This window comes from Anabrus simplex, chromosome 4 (assembly GCF_040414725.1).
Source record: "Anabrus simplex isolate iqAnaSimp1 chromosome 4, ASM4041472v1, whole genome shotgun sequence".
In the NCBI taxonomy this organism is placed as follows: Eukaryota; Metazoa; Arthropoda; class Insecta; order Orthoptera; family Tettigoniidae; genus Anabrus; species Anabrus simplex.
The window spans coordinates 217,353,468-217,366,217 of NC_090268.1; the positions used below are offsets into that span (position 1 = coordinate 217,353,468).

A 12,750-nucleotide genomic window follows, 5' to 3' on the forward strand; every position below is an offset into this window, starting at 1 on the left:
AGAAATTAAAATAATATAAATTAAATTCGTTAATAAGCACCATAACAAAAAAAATCGCTAAAAGTGTCCGAAATTACCCCAAATGACGGTACTATTGATGATTGTTTTTAGGCTGAAGATGCCGTTAACTGAGGGTGAAACATGTCCCAATTAACTGTGAGTCTATTTATGTAACCACTATAAGTGAAAATAAAAGAATTGAATAGGTGGATTAAATTAAAACACCTTTATTGTTGTTGAATTATATAGAGGTATCCGGATACTTCTGATCAGGTAGTGTAGATATTCAATTTTTACTTTCTTGACTGTTACTCTCTTCATATTAACATCATTAGCTTCACCACACACATAACTATAAACAATGTTATCGCACTGTTTGAATTTCTCAAGCCACACATAAAATGCCATTAAATTTTCTTTATATAACCATTTTTGCTGTCTCTAAAGCTTCAGCTTGAAGGAATGGTCCTGAAATAGGCACTCTTCTTGCAAAAGTACTAAGAAACTACCTGAACATAGCATCACTGCCTGTATATCTGGTATATTTTTCTGTTCCTTTCGACCATTCATCTTCAAACTTTATTTGGTGTTTCGAGATGTCATAATTTTGAGTTTTTCCCACTTTAAAAAGCACTGCCAATTTTTTAGCTGGATATTTGTTATTTCAAGTTCTTCAATCATTTAAATTTTCTTTTCCAGTGGAAGAGTCTAACATTGCAAAAATACGGCACTAAATTGAATTAAGAAACCTTGTCTGGAAAAAAGGAAGTACCATGGAAGTGTAAAGAGATAACGCACAAAATGTATTATGCACCCACATTGACTTACACGGCTTAGACCTGGTCAATGACAAGTAGGGAGGACAGCAGAATTGAAGCCAGTGATATGAAATATCTAAAAGTATGATAGGAAAGATAGATTGAGAAACAGAGATGTAAGGAAAAATGTCTGAATGGTAATCCTAAATGGGAGACTTGACAAGAGTAAACTAAGATGGTTTGGACATGTAAAGAGGAAGGAGGAGAAAAGAATACCAAAATGGAGATGAAGTTTGAGGGAAAGAGAGCGAGAGAGAGACCTCAAACAAGGTAAATTGATCCAATAAAGAGGAGGACAAGAAGAAGAAAAAACTGGACTGGGACAAAATAATGGAAGAGGAATGATGGAAGGATGGAAATAGGGAATGTTGAAGATGAATGGAAAAGTTTTAAGGAAGCACTGGTCAGATGTGCAGAAAAGGTATGTGGTAGAACTTCAGGAAATGTGTAAGACAAAGAGACACAATGGTGGAATGATAGGGTAAAGATTAAAGTGAAGGAAAAGAAAATGAAATGGAAAGCATGGAAGACATCTAAGACTGAAGAAAGTAGAAGAAAATATGTGGAGGCAAAGAATTTGGCCAAGAAAGTAGTGGAGGAAGAAAAGAGGAAAAGCTGGGCCTTATTTACACACAAACTGAGAGATGATATGCAGGACAGCAAGATATTATTGTATCGTATCTTAAAAAACAAAAAGAGAGATCAAGTAAACACCACATTTGTGAAGGATGAAGGCGGCATAACACTAACAAAGCCAGAAGAAATATCAAATAGCTGGAGAGAGTATTTTCAGTTGATGAACAGGAGAAATAATGACAGTCATTCAATGGACCACCAGGAAAGGCAATTAGTTGATTGAGAAATGGATAAAGAAATTACAATGAATGAAATGGCAGTAAGAAAGATGAAGAATGGAAAAACTGCTGGAATGGATGAAATTTCAGTGGAGATGATAAATGCAGCTGGAGCTGTAGGTCTGCAGTGGACATATCGAGTTCTCAGGATTGTCTGGGAGAATAAGGAGGTCCCTGAGGATTGGAAAAAAGGAATAATCATCCCAATTTTCAAGAAAGGCGATAAGAAAGCGTTAAAGAACTACCGGGAATTACTCTGATATCCCATGTTGCTAAGATAATGGAGAGGATACTGGAAAGTACTGTAGGATAAAGCTGAGGGTTGAAAATCAGATACAGGAAAATCAGTTTAGTTTCAGAAGTGGAAGGTCAACAATAGAGCCCATTTTCATTATGAGATAACTAATGGAAAAGTAATTGGAGCCATGGGAATGATATGGTGATGACATTCATTGACACTGAAAAGGCATATGACACTGTCCCTTGGAGTAAAGTTTGGAACAGTATGGTGCAAAAAGGAATTGGACAGGGATTAATAACAATGAGCATGGCAATGTACAAGGAATGTTTTAGTTATGTGCAAACACAAGTTGGCAGGACAAGTTGGTTCAAAATCACTTGTGGGCTGAGACAGGGAAGTGTTCTATCGCCAATCCTGTTTACAACAGTAATGGATGACTTCATGAGAACAGCAAAAGCAGCATATGGAGGAAGAGAAATGAACATGTTGATATTTGCAGATTATATTGTGATTTGGGGAGAAAAGGACGTGAATGTTCAAGAACAGTTGGATGTGGCGAATGGGAAGATCGAAGAATGTGGATTGAAAATAAGTGTAGAAAAGAGTAAAACGCTTGTTATGACTAGAGGGGAGAAAGAAGGGAAAGGTCAGATTAGACTTGCAGACAAGCCCCTGCAAGTAGTGGAGACGTTCAATTACCTGGGGGAGTGAATTAATGGAGAATGCTCGAATGGATGCTGAAATTAGTAAGAGGATTCAAGCTGGAAGTGGTTTCTACATAGTGTAAGAAACATGTTATGGGACAAAGATGTGCCAATTGAAGCAAAGGAAACTATGTACACGATGTCTTATGTACCCATAACAACTTACGGAGCAGAAACTTGGACAATGCCAAAGGATGAGACTCGAATACAGGCAGCCGAAATGAAGTTCTTGAGGAGTAGCCTATGATACAGAAGAGTAGAAGAGACAAAATAAGGAATGAGAAAATCCGGGAAGAAACTGGACTGGAAAAAATTAATGATAGAATAGAGAACAGCTGATTAAGATGGTTTGGGCACATAAAACTGAATGAGTGATGAAAGAATGCCAAAAAGAAAGTGATGGAAATGCAAATACAAGGAAGGAGAGGCCGCGGGTGACCACGATTGAGATGGAAGGACACAATCCAATGCAGTATTATAGAAAGAAACCTGGACTGGGACACAGTGCTGGTGGAGGAGTGGTGAAAAGAAAGAAGAAAGTGGAGAGGAATAATATTTGTCCCTATCCAGCTACAGCTGGATAATGGGAAATTATGATGATGAAGAATGGTGGAAGGAAAATGGTAGGAGGAGAAGTGCCATAAATATCCCAAGCCAGTAGAAATTGGATAAGGGGATAGGAGGATGATAATATGACGATGATTTTAAAAAGCGGAGGGGTGAGACCTGAGTCTTGTGACAACCCATCACTTAATGTATGAGATTTACTTATGATACCATTTAAATGCACTCCAAAAATCTGATGCACTGTATATTTATCTACAGGGTGGTGAGGGTCTTGAATCTCTTTGTAATCTCTTCATAGTGTTGGTGGTTAGCGCTTTCATCTCGTCGGAACAACAACCCTGTACCAGTTCACAACATTATGTACTTAGTCCTCGGCAAAACTGATATGAGTTTGTCCAGAAAACCTAATTATAATGCAACAAGGAATTTTCTAAATCTGAGTATATATCAAAAAAGGTGGAAGGATATTTCCGTCCATTGCTTATCTTCTTCTTCCTAGCGTTTTCCCCGCTGGTGCAGGGTCAGCTGTTTTAATCTTGACTCACCATTTTGCACAATCTTCGTCTTAAGTTGAGTGTCTTCATATCATCGTTTACGGAGTCACGCCAGCACTGCTTTGGATGCCCACGTGGATGCTGCCTATTAATTTCAAAGAAGTGGGTGAAATTAGCAACTGTTCCAAGATGTGACCATAACATTGTGCCCTCTCAGTGATTGGTGTAATGCCCCTTTGCTGGCAAACGGCATCGTTTTTGACATGATGCAGGAGTGTGATGCCCATCGATCAATGGAACATATGCATTTCCGTGTTGTATAATTGGCGCTCCATAGCTTTGTCAGCTGGTCAACATTCAACACCGCATAAAGTAACAGGACGTACTACCATGTGGTATATTTTGCACTTCAGAAGTACAGGCATCCTTCTCGCAGAGTATGCCTGTGACTTTCCCCCATCTCATCAATGCTGCCTTTATCCTACTTCATCACCTATCACACCATCAGTCTGTAGGCGAGATCCTAGATACCTGAAGCTTGCAGTCTTCGGTAAGGTCTCTCCATCAACTTGGATGGAGCCATTGTTGGGGATGGTTTCTAGTTTTTCGGTCTTCTTTTTGTTCAGTCTAACACCGCATTGAGAGAGACGGCTGTTCCAAACTTCAACTTAATGTTGGAATACTCTTCTGTTGGTATCAGCAAGTTGGGACATTGTCTGCATATGAGTGTGTCCAAGGGGCATGACTTTGCAGGTACCGTGTGATTGTGTCCATGATGATGACACACGAGCAATGGGGACAGTGCGGAGCCTAGGTGTACACAGGCTTTTACTGGGAAGCTCTCCGAGATGCCGACAGCACAACGTATACGACTTGTGGTGTTCGTGTATAGCATCTTGATCTAATTGATAAGCATTTCTGGTACACCTTGGTCATGTAGTGCATACCACATCACACGATGTGGAACACTGCCTAAAGCCTTTTAGAGATCAAGGGAGGCAATATGCAGTGAGTATTGTCTCTCTCGGTGCTTTTCCATGAGCATTCTGGTGACGAAGATTGCATCAGTTGTTCCAGCACCCTTGACAAAACTGCACTGGTTGGTACTAATGCTGACAATGTCACTCAGTCGTCGAAGGATTATCTCAAAATCTTCATTGTGTGTGACAGGAGGCGAACTGGATGGTAATTTGCACATTCTGTTGGATCACTTTTTTTTTTTTTGGCTTCAAGATAGGCACACTGATGCTTGTAGCTCAATCACAGGGAACAGAGCTAGAGTCAAATATGGCACTGAAAAAGTTCGTCACCCAGTTGATTGCGGGTTCTTTTAATTTCGGCAACTTTCAGAAGTCTGCCGGAAGGTCATCTGGTCCTGGTGCTTTTTGGCTCTTCATACTCCTAACGGCAATGGTGATTTCCTCTGACGTGATGTGGAAGATAAGACCTGCTGCTGGATTACCTTCTGGAATAGGAAGAATTGGGAACTCAATATTAGAAATCTCTTCACAGTATTGTTGCCAACGTTTTGAGGATGTCCTGTCTAGTAATCACTGAGCATCTTTGTCTTTTATGCACACACAGTGTTCAACATCCTGCGCTAACTTTGTCCTAGCCTTGGTCAGCCGGAAGATATTTTTCTCTCCTTCCTTTTGAGTCTAGCGTTGTATATAGGTCATTACAGTGACTATCATTACAGTGACTATGCCTAGCTTTATTAACCTCATATTTAGCTGTGACATATCTTTCCCTGTTCCTCTGAAGTGAAACCCTGTTTCTATATGCCTTCCTCTTTTCATGCACCTTTTCTTGGACTAGGGACCGCACATAACCACGTTTGCTTGCCGATACAGTGGAAACTAGGTTTTGTTGTACCCAAGGTTGCTGTGGCGGTTGCAGTGACATATTTGCAGAATATGGTTCAAGTGTCGTCAATTGCATTCAGGTCGACAGGAGGAAAATTTAAACTGCCTGCTAGGGTTTCCCTCTGGTCTTTAAGCTTCCATCAATTCAACTACTCAGGCTGAGTAGTTCAACGGTTGAGGCGCTGGCCTTCTGATCCCTCCTTGGCAGACTCGATCCTGGTTCAGTCTGGTGGTATTTGAAGATGATGATGCTGATGCTTGTTGTTTAAAGGGGCCTAACATCGAGGTCATCGGCCCCTAATGGTACAAAATGAAATGACAACAAAAGTTCAAAATAATCCACTGACCAAAATAAATAAAAATGTCATGAAGAAGGAATGGATGGACATGAACCAAAAAAACAAAAAACAAGCAAACAAAAAACCAGTGGATCCAAGTCAAATAAAAGGTCATAAATAATGGATAACTGACCAATGGACAACTTATAAAGCACAATCCTGAACTGAGGATGCTTGATGTCTAAAGGGGTCAAAAATACAGGTCGAAGGCCCCTCAGAATGGTACACGTCGCGAGTAAAGTAGAACCATGATATTTGTCACGTTGGGGTACTAATCAAAAGTAGCGCTCACGGTGTTCCACACAAGATGGTACTACTCACAAGTATTGCACTTCGTACAGGGAACGCAGACCTATGGTGTTTCTCACACAATGTCGCCACGCATAGCCAACGCAAACCGATGAGGTTCCTCACCTAGGTGTACTAACCACAGGGACTCGTACCATCCCGTGGTGTTCCTCACATAGTGGGTACTAATCACAGGCAACGCAGACCCACGGTGTCGCTCATATAGTGGTACAACTCGCAGGCAACGCCCAGGCCCGTGGTGTTGCTCACATGGGTATAGGAAACCCATAGGAGAACCCCCTCTTCTGCTACTAATCACAAACCTATTTCGTACCTAATATAGTGGTACTACTCGCAAGTACAGGCAACCGTTGGTATTCCCCGCGTGATGGTTCGAATCAAAAGTAGTTTCATGGTTGTAATTCAATCATCACTTGGTTGCCCCTTTTAGTTGCCTCGCACCACAGGCAGGGGATACCGTGTGTGTATTATTCTTCTGCGTCCCCCACCCAGGGGGGAAAGGGAGAGAAAAAATTAGAAGAAAAGAAGGGATCCATCACTTCGAAAAATGAAGTAACGGACGAAGGCAAGGGCCATGAAGGGCGTGAAAATGAAAGACTCCCTAGGCCTCGAATGCTCTAATACGATCAGGGTCGGAAAAGAACAAGAGTTGACCAAGAGAGGTCGGACAGGATAGACGAAAGTGAGGAGCCTGGCACAAGTAAGTGGAAGCAATGCCAAGACTCAGCTAAGGGCCCCATGGTCGCCAATCCACACTCCCAAGTTGAGAGCCCCTTGGGCCCCTGTTAGTTGCCTCTTACGGCAGGCAGGGGATACCACGGGTGTATTCTGCATGAACGTCCCCCAGCCGCAGGGGGTAATGTGTTTGGTCCGCGAGAGGTATTTTATTTCCCTCAAGTCCACCGGCAAGCCGGTTAGGACCCCCCTATCCGCCACCCGGGACGTGCAACGTGGGAGTATCACCTCTCCCCCTGTTATGCCAGCGTAGCAGGTTCGTGGGGTATTTGAAGGTGCTCAAATACGTCAGCCTCACGTCAGCAGATTTACTGGCATGTAAAAGACATCCTGTAGCACTGAATTCCAGCACCTCGGCATTTCTGAAAACTGTAATAGTACTTATTGGGACATAAAGAGAATAACATTATTATTATGATTATTATTATTATTATTATTATTATTATTATTATTATTTTGAGATCACAGAGTCGAACAAGGATAAAGTCGATTTGGCTGCTTTAGTCACCATTGGTGTAGGTGATGAGGTGGTTGATGAGCTGTTTGAAAAACATATTACCAATAACCAAATCATTTGTCTCAGCGATGTCCAAAATTTGAGTTCCATCAACATTTTGGGTACAACTGTTATTGATACCATAAAAATACACACACGATTTACAGAACAGTATCATCACCCATTTCCTCCCAATGTAAAAGCAATATAAATTGTAAGCCTTCTAAAAATGAAATAACGGAATTGATAGTGTGAAACTCTTCATGCACATTTTCAGAGGCATACATCATCCCTCTGTTTGTAATGTTACTTTTCACTTCAGTCTTTACCTTTCACGAGCCCATTAAGAACTATTAATCACCATTAATCACAAAAAATACATTTTCATTGCTTTTCTAAAACTCTCATATTTTTAAGTTTTAGGTATAATGCCATTACAGGTAGGCCTATTTGTGAACTTTACAACCCTATATCATATAGATATGTTCATGTGTGAAAGTATTGCACTGCCAACTATGTATAACAAGTTACTGATATATGTCGTGTGTATGTAACGTTGGGAGTTGCTCGCCAAATACGTGAACACTGGCATGATAAGTCTGTTGTCAGAGTTGTGACCAATTTTGGTATCCTAGAGCAACTTATGCATGTATATATAGAGACATATGGCTCTGGAGAGGCCTAGTGCACTCTTTTGAGTCCTGTATCTCTGTGAGGATGGGGCCCGAACTAGGATGAAATCTAATGTTGAAGATGGCACAAACACCCTGTCCTGAGGCAGAGGAAATATTAAACTCCTCGATTTGGCAAGGAATTGAACCCAGCATGCAGCTAACCAGTTAAACATCAGCACAACTGAGGAATGGATTTACCAGAAACTGGCATTGCCACCTAGAGGATAAAGTATTAGAGGTAAGAAATGGTGGTAGCCATTATTTTCTAATGACACTGACAGTGCTGTTGAGAATGCTTGGAAGATATACAGTCTGGTGACAGGCTCTACCTTAAGTCAAATAGACTTTAGATCACAGATAGTTTTATATCCCTCCATCGAGCGTAGCTGTGAGTTTGCATTCGGGAGATAGTGGGTTCAAACCCCACTCTCAGCAGTCTGGAAGAGGGTTTGGTGTTTATGATATTCTACCCGCAGCCACCACCAAAGAGGAACTCTACGGCTGTACCTTAGCCAGTTCAGCCTGCATTTAAATCTGAAAACTAGCCCAAGCATTCTCATGTTCAGATTCAAGACTCTGTCCAGTATCTGGGATCCTCCCAGCAGAGCATAAAGTGTGCACAGCATGACTTAGAAGGAAAGAAGTTGCATTAATAGTGTGCTAGTTCACCTCTGATCTGATGTGTATCACAGTATGGTATGTCCAGTAGCCTTGGCCAGTCACCAAAAGTCCAAGAGTCTTCTAAATAACTAGAGATGTGCCAGTTACATTGATACTTACAGTTTCTCTCTTTGACCGCATAACTAACAAGACAATTTAGCAGAGGCTGGGAATTGTTCCCTACTCACGAGAAAATGCGGGAGGGGCACCTGAAGTGAACACGTTCTGACAGCACTGGCTAATACTGTCACTTACAATGCCTACAACTTCGCCGCCAAGGACAAGCAACCCATGAAAGACCTAAGACACACTATCCATCAATACTAAGACAGCTCAGCTTGATCCAAACGTTGCATAAAATGGCACTCACCGATCCAAAGAGTGGCATCACATTTCCAAGAAAACAAAGAGAAATAAGACCGAATATTCCCAAATTTCTGTTTTGTGTTGAATGCTGGGAGTGTTTGAAACTGTTTAACTTCTTGTACAAAATTATGTTGATATCCTCCTAGTCAATACTAAAATATTTTATATCCAATTAAGACAAAACTTTACATAGACAAAGACATGTTTCAACCCGGCATAGGATCAACCTCAGTAAGACATATATAATAAATTAAAAACATCAGAGACACAAAATAAGTTTCTTCTTAAAAAGCATGATGAAAATTAAAAACTGTGAGATGGTGATCATTAAAATAGTCTTGAGCTGCAGGCTTTCTTTTTCAATGTTTTTGTTGCCCCCTGGAGTAGTTCAACTAATATCTATAAACTGTTGGCTTATTTATTATGTTCAGACATAAGCTGTTACTGAAGTTGAACCATCTGATTTCTAGTCTGTAAAATGGATAATAAAAATCAAATTAAGAGTTTAAAAAATGGTGACTAATAGGAAAACATTTAAGGTACTGTAAGTTATGAAGAATGAAAATTAATTTACGATACGTGGCTCGCTTGTATTACCCATGTTCTCTGACTACGGAGTCCAGCTCTCGACTGACTTGCTCCTGTAGTCGAGGCGCAAGACGTGTTGCAAGGAGGTGGAGTGGGGAAATGGGGCAGGGTTTGTGGGAGAGTGGGAGTATGTGGGATTATCGGGGTGGTGACAGACTGAGTGTAATAACTGTTAATTCCTCTGTTCTTGTTTTTTACTACAAATAACTGGAATGAAAGTTTCCCATATTACATTTTTTTTTCATTTGTCTCATTTAAGTTGAGGGCTGGATTCTTATACTGATTCATGAAATGAAAATCCACAGCCTGTTTCCAGTCATTTGACTGGGTCAGGAATGGAATGAATGAAGTCCCCATCTAGCGGCGAGGATAGGAATTGTGCCAAGTGCTGAAACCTGTCACACTCCTCTGGGGCAATGATTAATGAATGACAGATGAAATGAAATGATGTTGGAGAATGTTGCTGGAATAAATGAATACAGGGAAAACTGGAGTACCTGGAGAAAAACCTGTCCTGCCTCCGCTTTGTCCAGCGAAAATCTCACATGGAGTGACCGGGATTTGAACCACGGAACCCAGCGGTGAGGCCGGCGCACTGCCGCCTGAGCCACGGAGGCTCTTTTTATTGATCCATACTAATGTAAAAATTCTCCAAGATGTTGCGTAGGTGACCTTATTGTTCATGCTGAAGAATTTTTAGATCTTGATCTGTTGTGGTACAATTTTGATTATGGTTTTTGTGATGGTTGCTCATGGCAGAGAAACGATTATATTTTAAAGCATTGCAGTGTTCTGTATATCTTACGAGGAAGTTCCTACCAGTTTGTAAGACGTAACCTGAACTGCATCCTGAACATACCAGGTTATATATCCCAGAAGTGATGTATTTATCTCCTCCAGCAACATGTATTGAGTTTTGACTGCGGGAGCAAGTCAGTAGACAGTTGGACTCCATTAATCAGAGAACACGGGTGGTACAAGCGGGCCACGAAATGTAAGTTAATTTTCATTCTTCATAACTTACCTTAAACGTTTTCCTGTTAATCACAATATTTTAACTGTTAATTTGATTTTTATTATCCATTTTACAGACTAGAAATCAGACGGTTCAACTTCAATAACAGCTTACGTATATCAGCCTATGGCTGAACATAACAAAGCCAACAGTTTACAGATATTAGTTGAACTACACCATGGGACAACAAAAACAATGAAACAGAAAGGCCTCCAGCTCAAGACTCTTTTAATGATCACCACCTCACAGTTTTTAATTTTCATCATGCTTTTCAAGAAATTTTTTAAACTAAAACTTCATTTTGTGTGTCTGATGTTTTTATTTCATTATATATGTCTTACTGAGGATGACCCAATGCAGGGTCGAAACATGTCTTTGTCTTCGTAAAGTTTCGTATTAATTGGATGTAAAATATTATAGTATTGACTAGGAAGATATCAACATAATTTTGTACAAATTTGTAAGAAGTTCAACCGTCAATATGGATCTAACGTGAGATTCATAGTCTGTAATACTGTTTATGTCAACTATCCTGAAAGTACTTTCCTTAGTGGCCCCAACAAGAGAAAATCACATGAAGGGGTTTGATATTATGTGGGAGCCTCTAAAGAATGATCCAATGCAGATGAACTGATCTTCTTTGTGTTTTAGTAGTGGTGTGTCATGGCCAAAGTATAAGCACATATCCATTCCCTCTTCTTGTAACTTTTGCTTGTCTGGGCCCCTAATGAAAGGACAATTTTCACATGTTCTGATTCAATCAAAACATACAGCTGCAAAATAAGTATGTAGCAAGCTGACCTGAGATAATAGTCTGCTGAGAATGTAAAACAGAGTAGAGTATTTTTCTGCCACATATTTGATACGTGTCAGAGGTAGATGTGGGTCATTTAAAGCCTCTTCTTCCAACTTAGCAAGCTCTTTTCTATATGGTTCCAACACATCATTCAGTGTATTGCAGAAGGCTTGCAGATATAAGCCTTTTTGTAACTTATAAGGGCCTTCCAAGCCCAAATTTGTTTCAATAGTATCATCACTTCTGTTGTCTATGGCACCAACATCTGAAAGCAAATCAAACAAATGTTTCAACAAGCTATCCTGCACAGTTGTTTATAACTACAGTAAACTCCCTCTAGTTTGACTTCAGTTAGTTCGGCCGCCAGAAAGTCTGGCCGGTTCCTGTCCTTGAGTCGTGCTTTTCTTCCTATTTATATATATATTTTTTTTTTTACCATTTGCTTTACGCTACACCGACACAGATAGGTCTTATGGCGACAATGGGATAGAAAAGGCCTAGAAGTAGGAAGGAAGTGGCCATGGCCTTAATTAAGGTAGAGCCCCAGCATTTGCCTGGTGTGAAAATAGGAAACCATGGAAAACCATCTTCTGGGGTGCCGACAGTGGAGTTCGAGCCCACTACCTCCCGGAAGCAAGCTCACCGCTGCGTGCCCCTAACCGCATGGCCAACTCGCCCAGTCCCTTCCTTATTTCGCGCCCCACTCTGATAGAAGTCACCACCTGTCACATGGAAAGACCTCAAACAAAATATAGTGCCCATTGCAATGAAACATTCTTCTCCAATACAGAGCTATCGTAAGTGTTGGATCAGTGATCATACGTGGCAGCTCATAGAACAGCGGAAACAACTGAAAGAAATAGGCTTGCACATTCGAGACAGGTACTTTGAGCTGTGGCGTGAAATTCAACGTAACTGCTGCTTAGACAAACATAAGTATCTTTCAGGAATCTGTGGAGAAATTGAAGCTCATGGCCATCACAATGAGACATGAGATATACAGTACACCGTAAAGTAAAACACTGATGGTTATGAATTTCATGTTTTTGGTCCGTATTGAACTGAGAATAATATATAAGTAATAATAATAACAACGTAAACGTTTCCACCTTTTCAATACTACAATATATTCACAAAATTACAAATTACACGGTACTAGTTTCGACCCATCTAGGGGTCATCATCAGCCGTATTGGAGCAAAGATCATTTGTGGCGAAATCCTAAGAAAA

General features: G+C 40.6%; 1 protein-coding gene across 1 annotated transcript in view; it reads right to left on the bottom strand.

Moving 5' to 3' along the window:
• Window positions 1–12,750, bottom strand: part of Grip75 (gamma-tubulin complex component 4) — a 176,800-nt gene that overhangs the window by 124,899 nt on the left and 39,151 nt on the right. Inside the window, exon 4 of the mRNA XM_067146385.2 lies at window positions 11,526–11,785. Coding sequence (XP_067002486.1) covers window positions 11,526–11,785 — 260 coding nt within the window. The remainder of the gene's footprint in view (window positions 1–11,525; window positions 11,786–12,750) is intronic.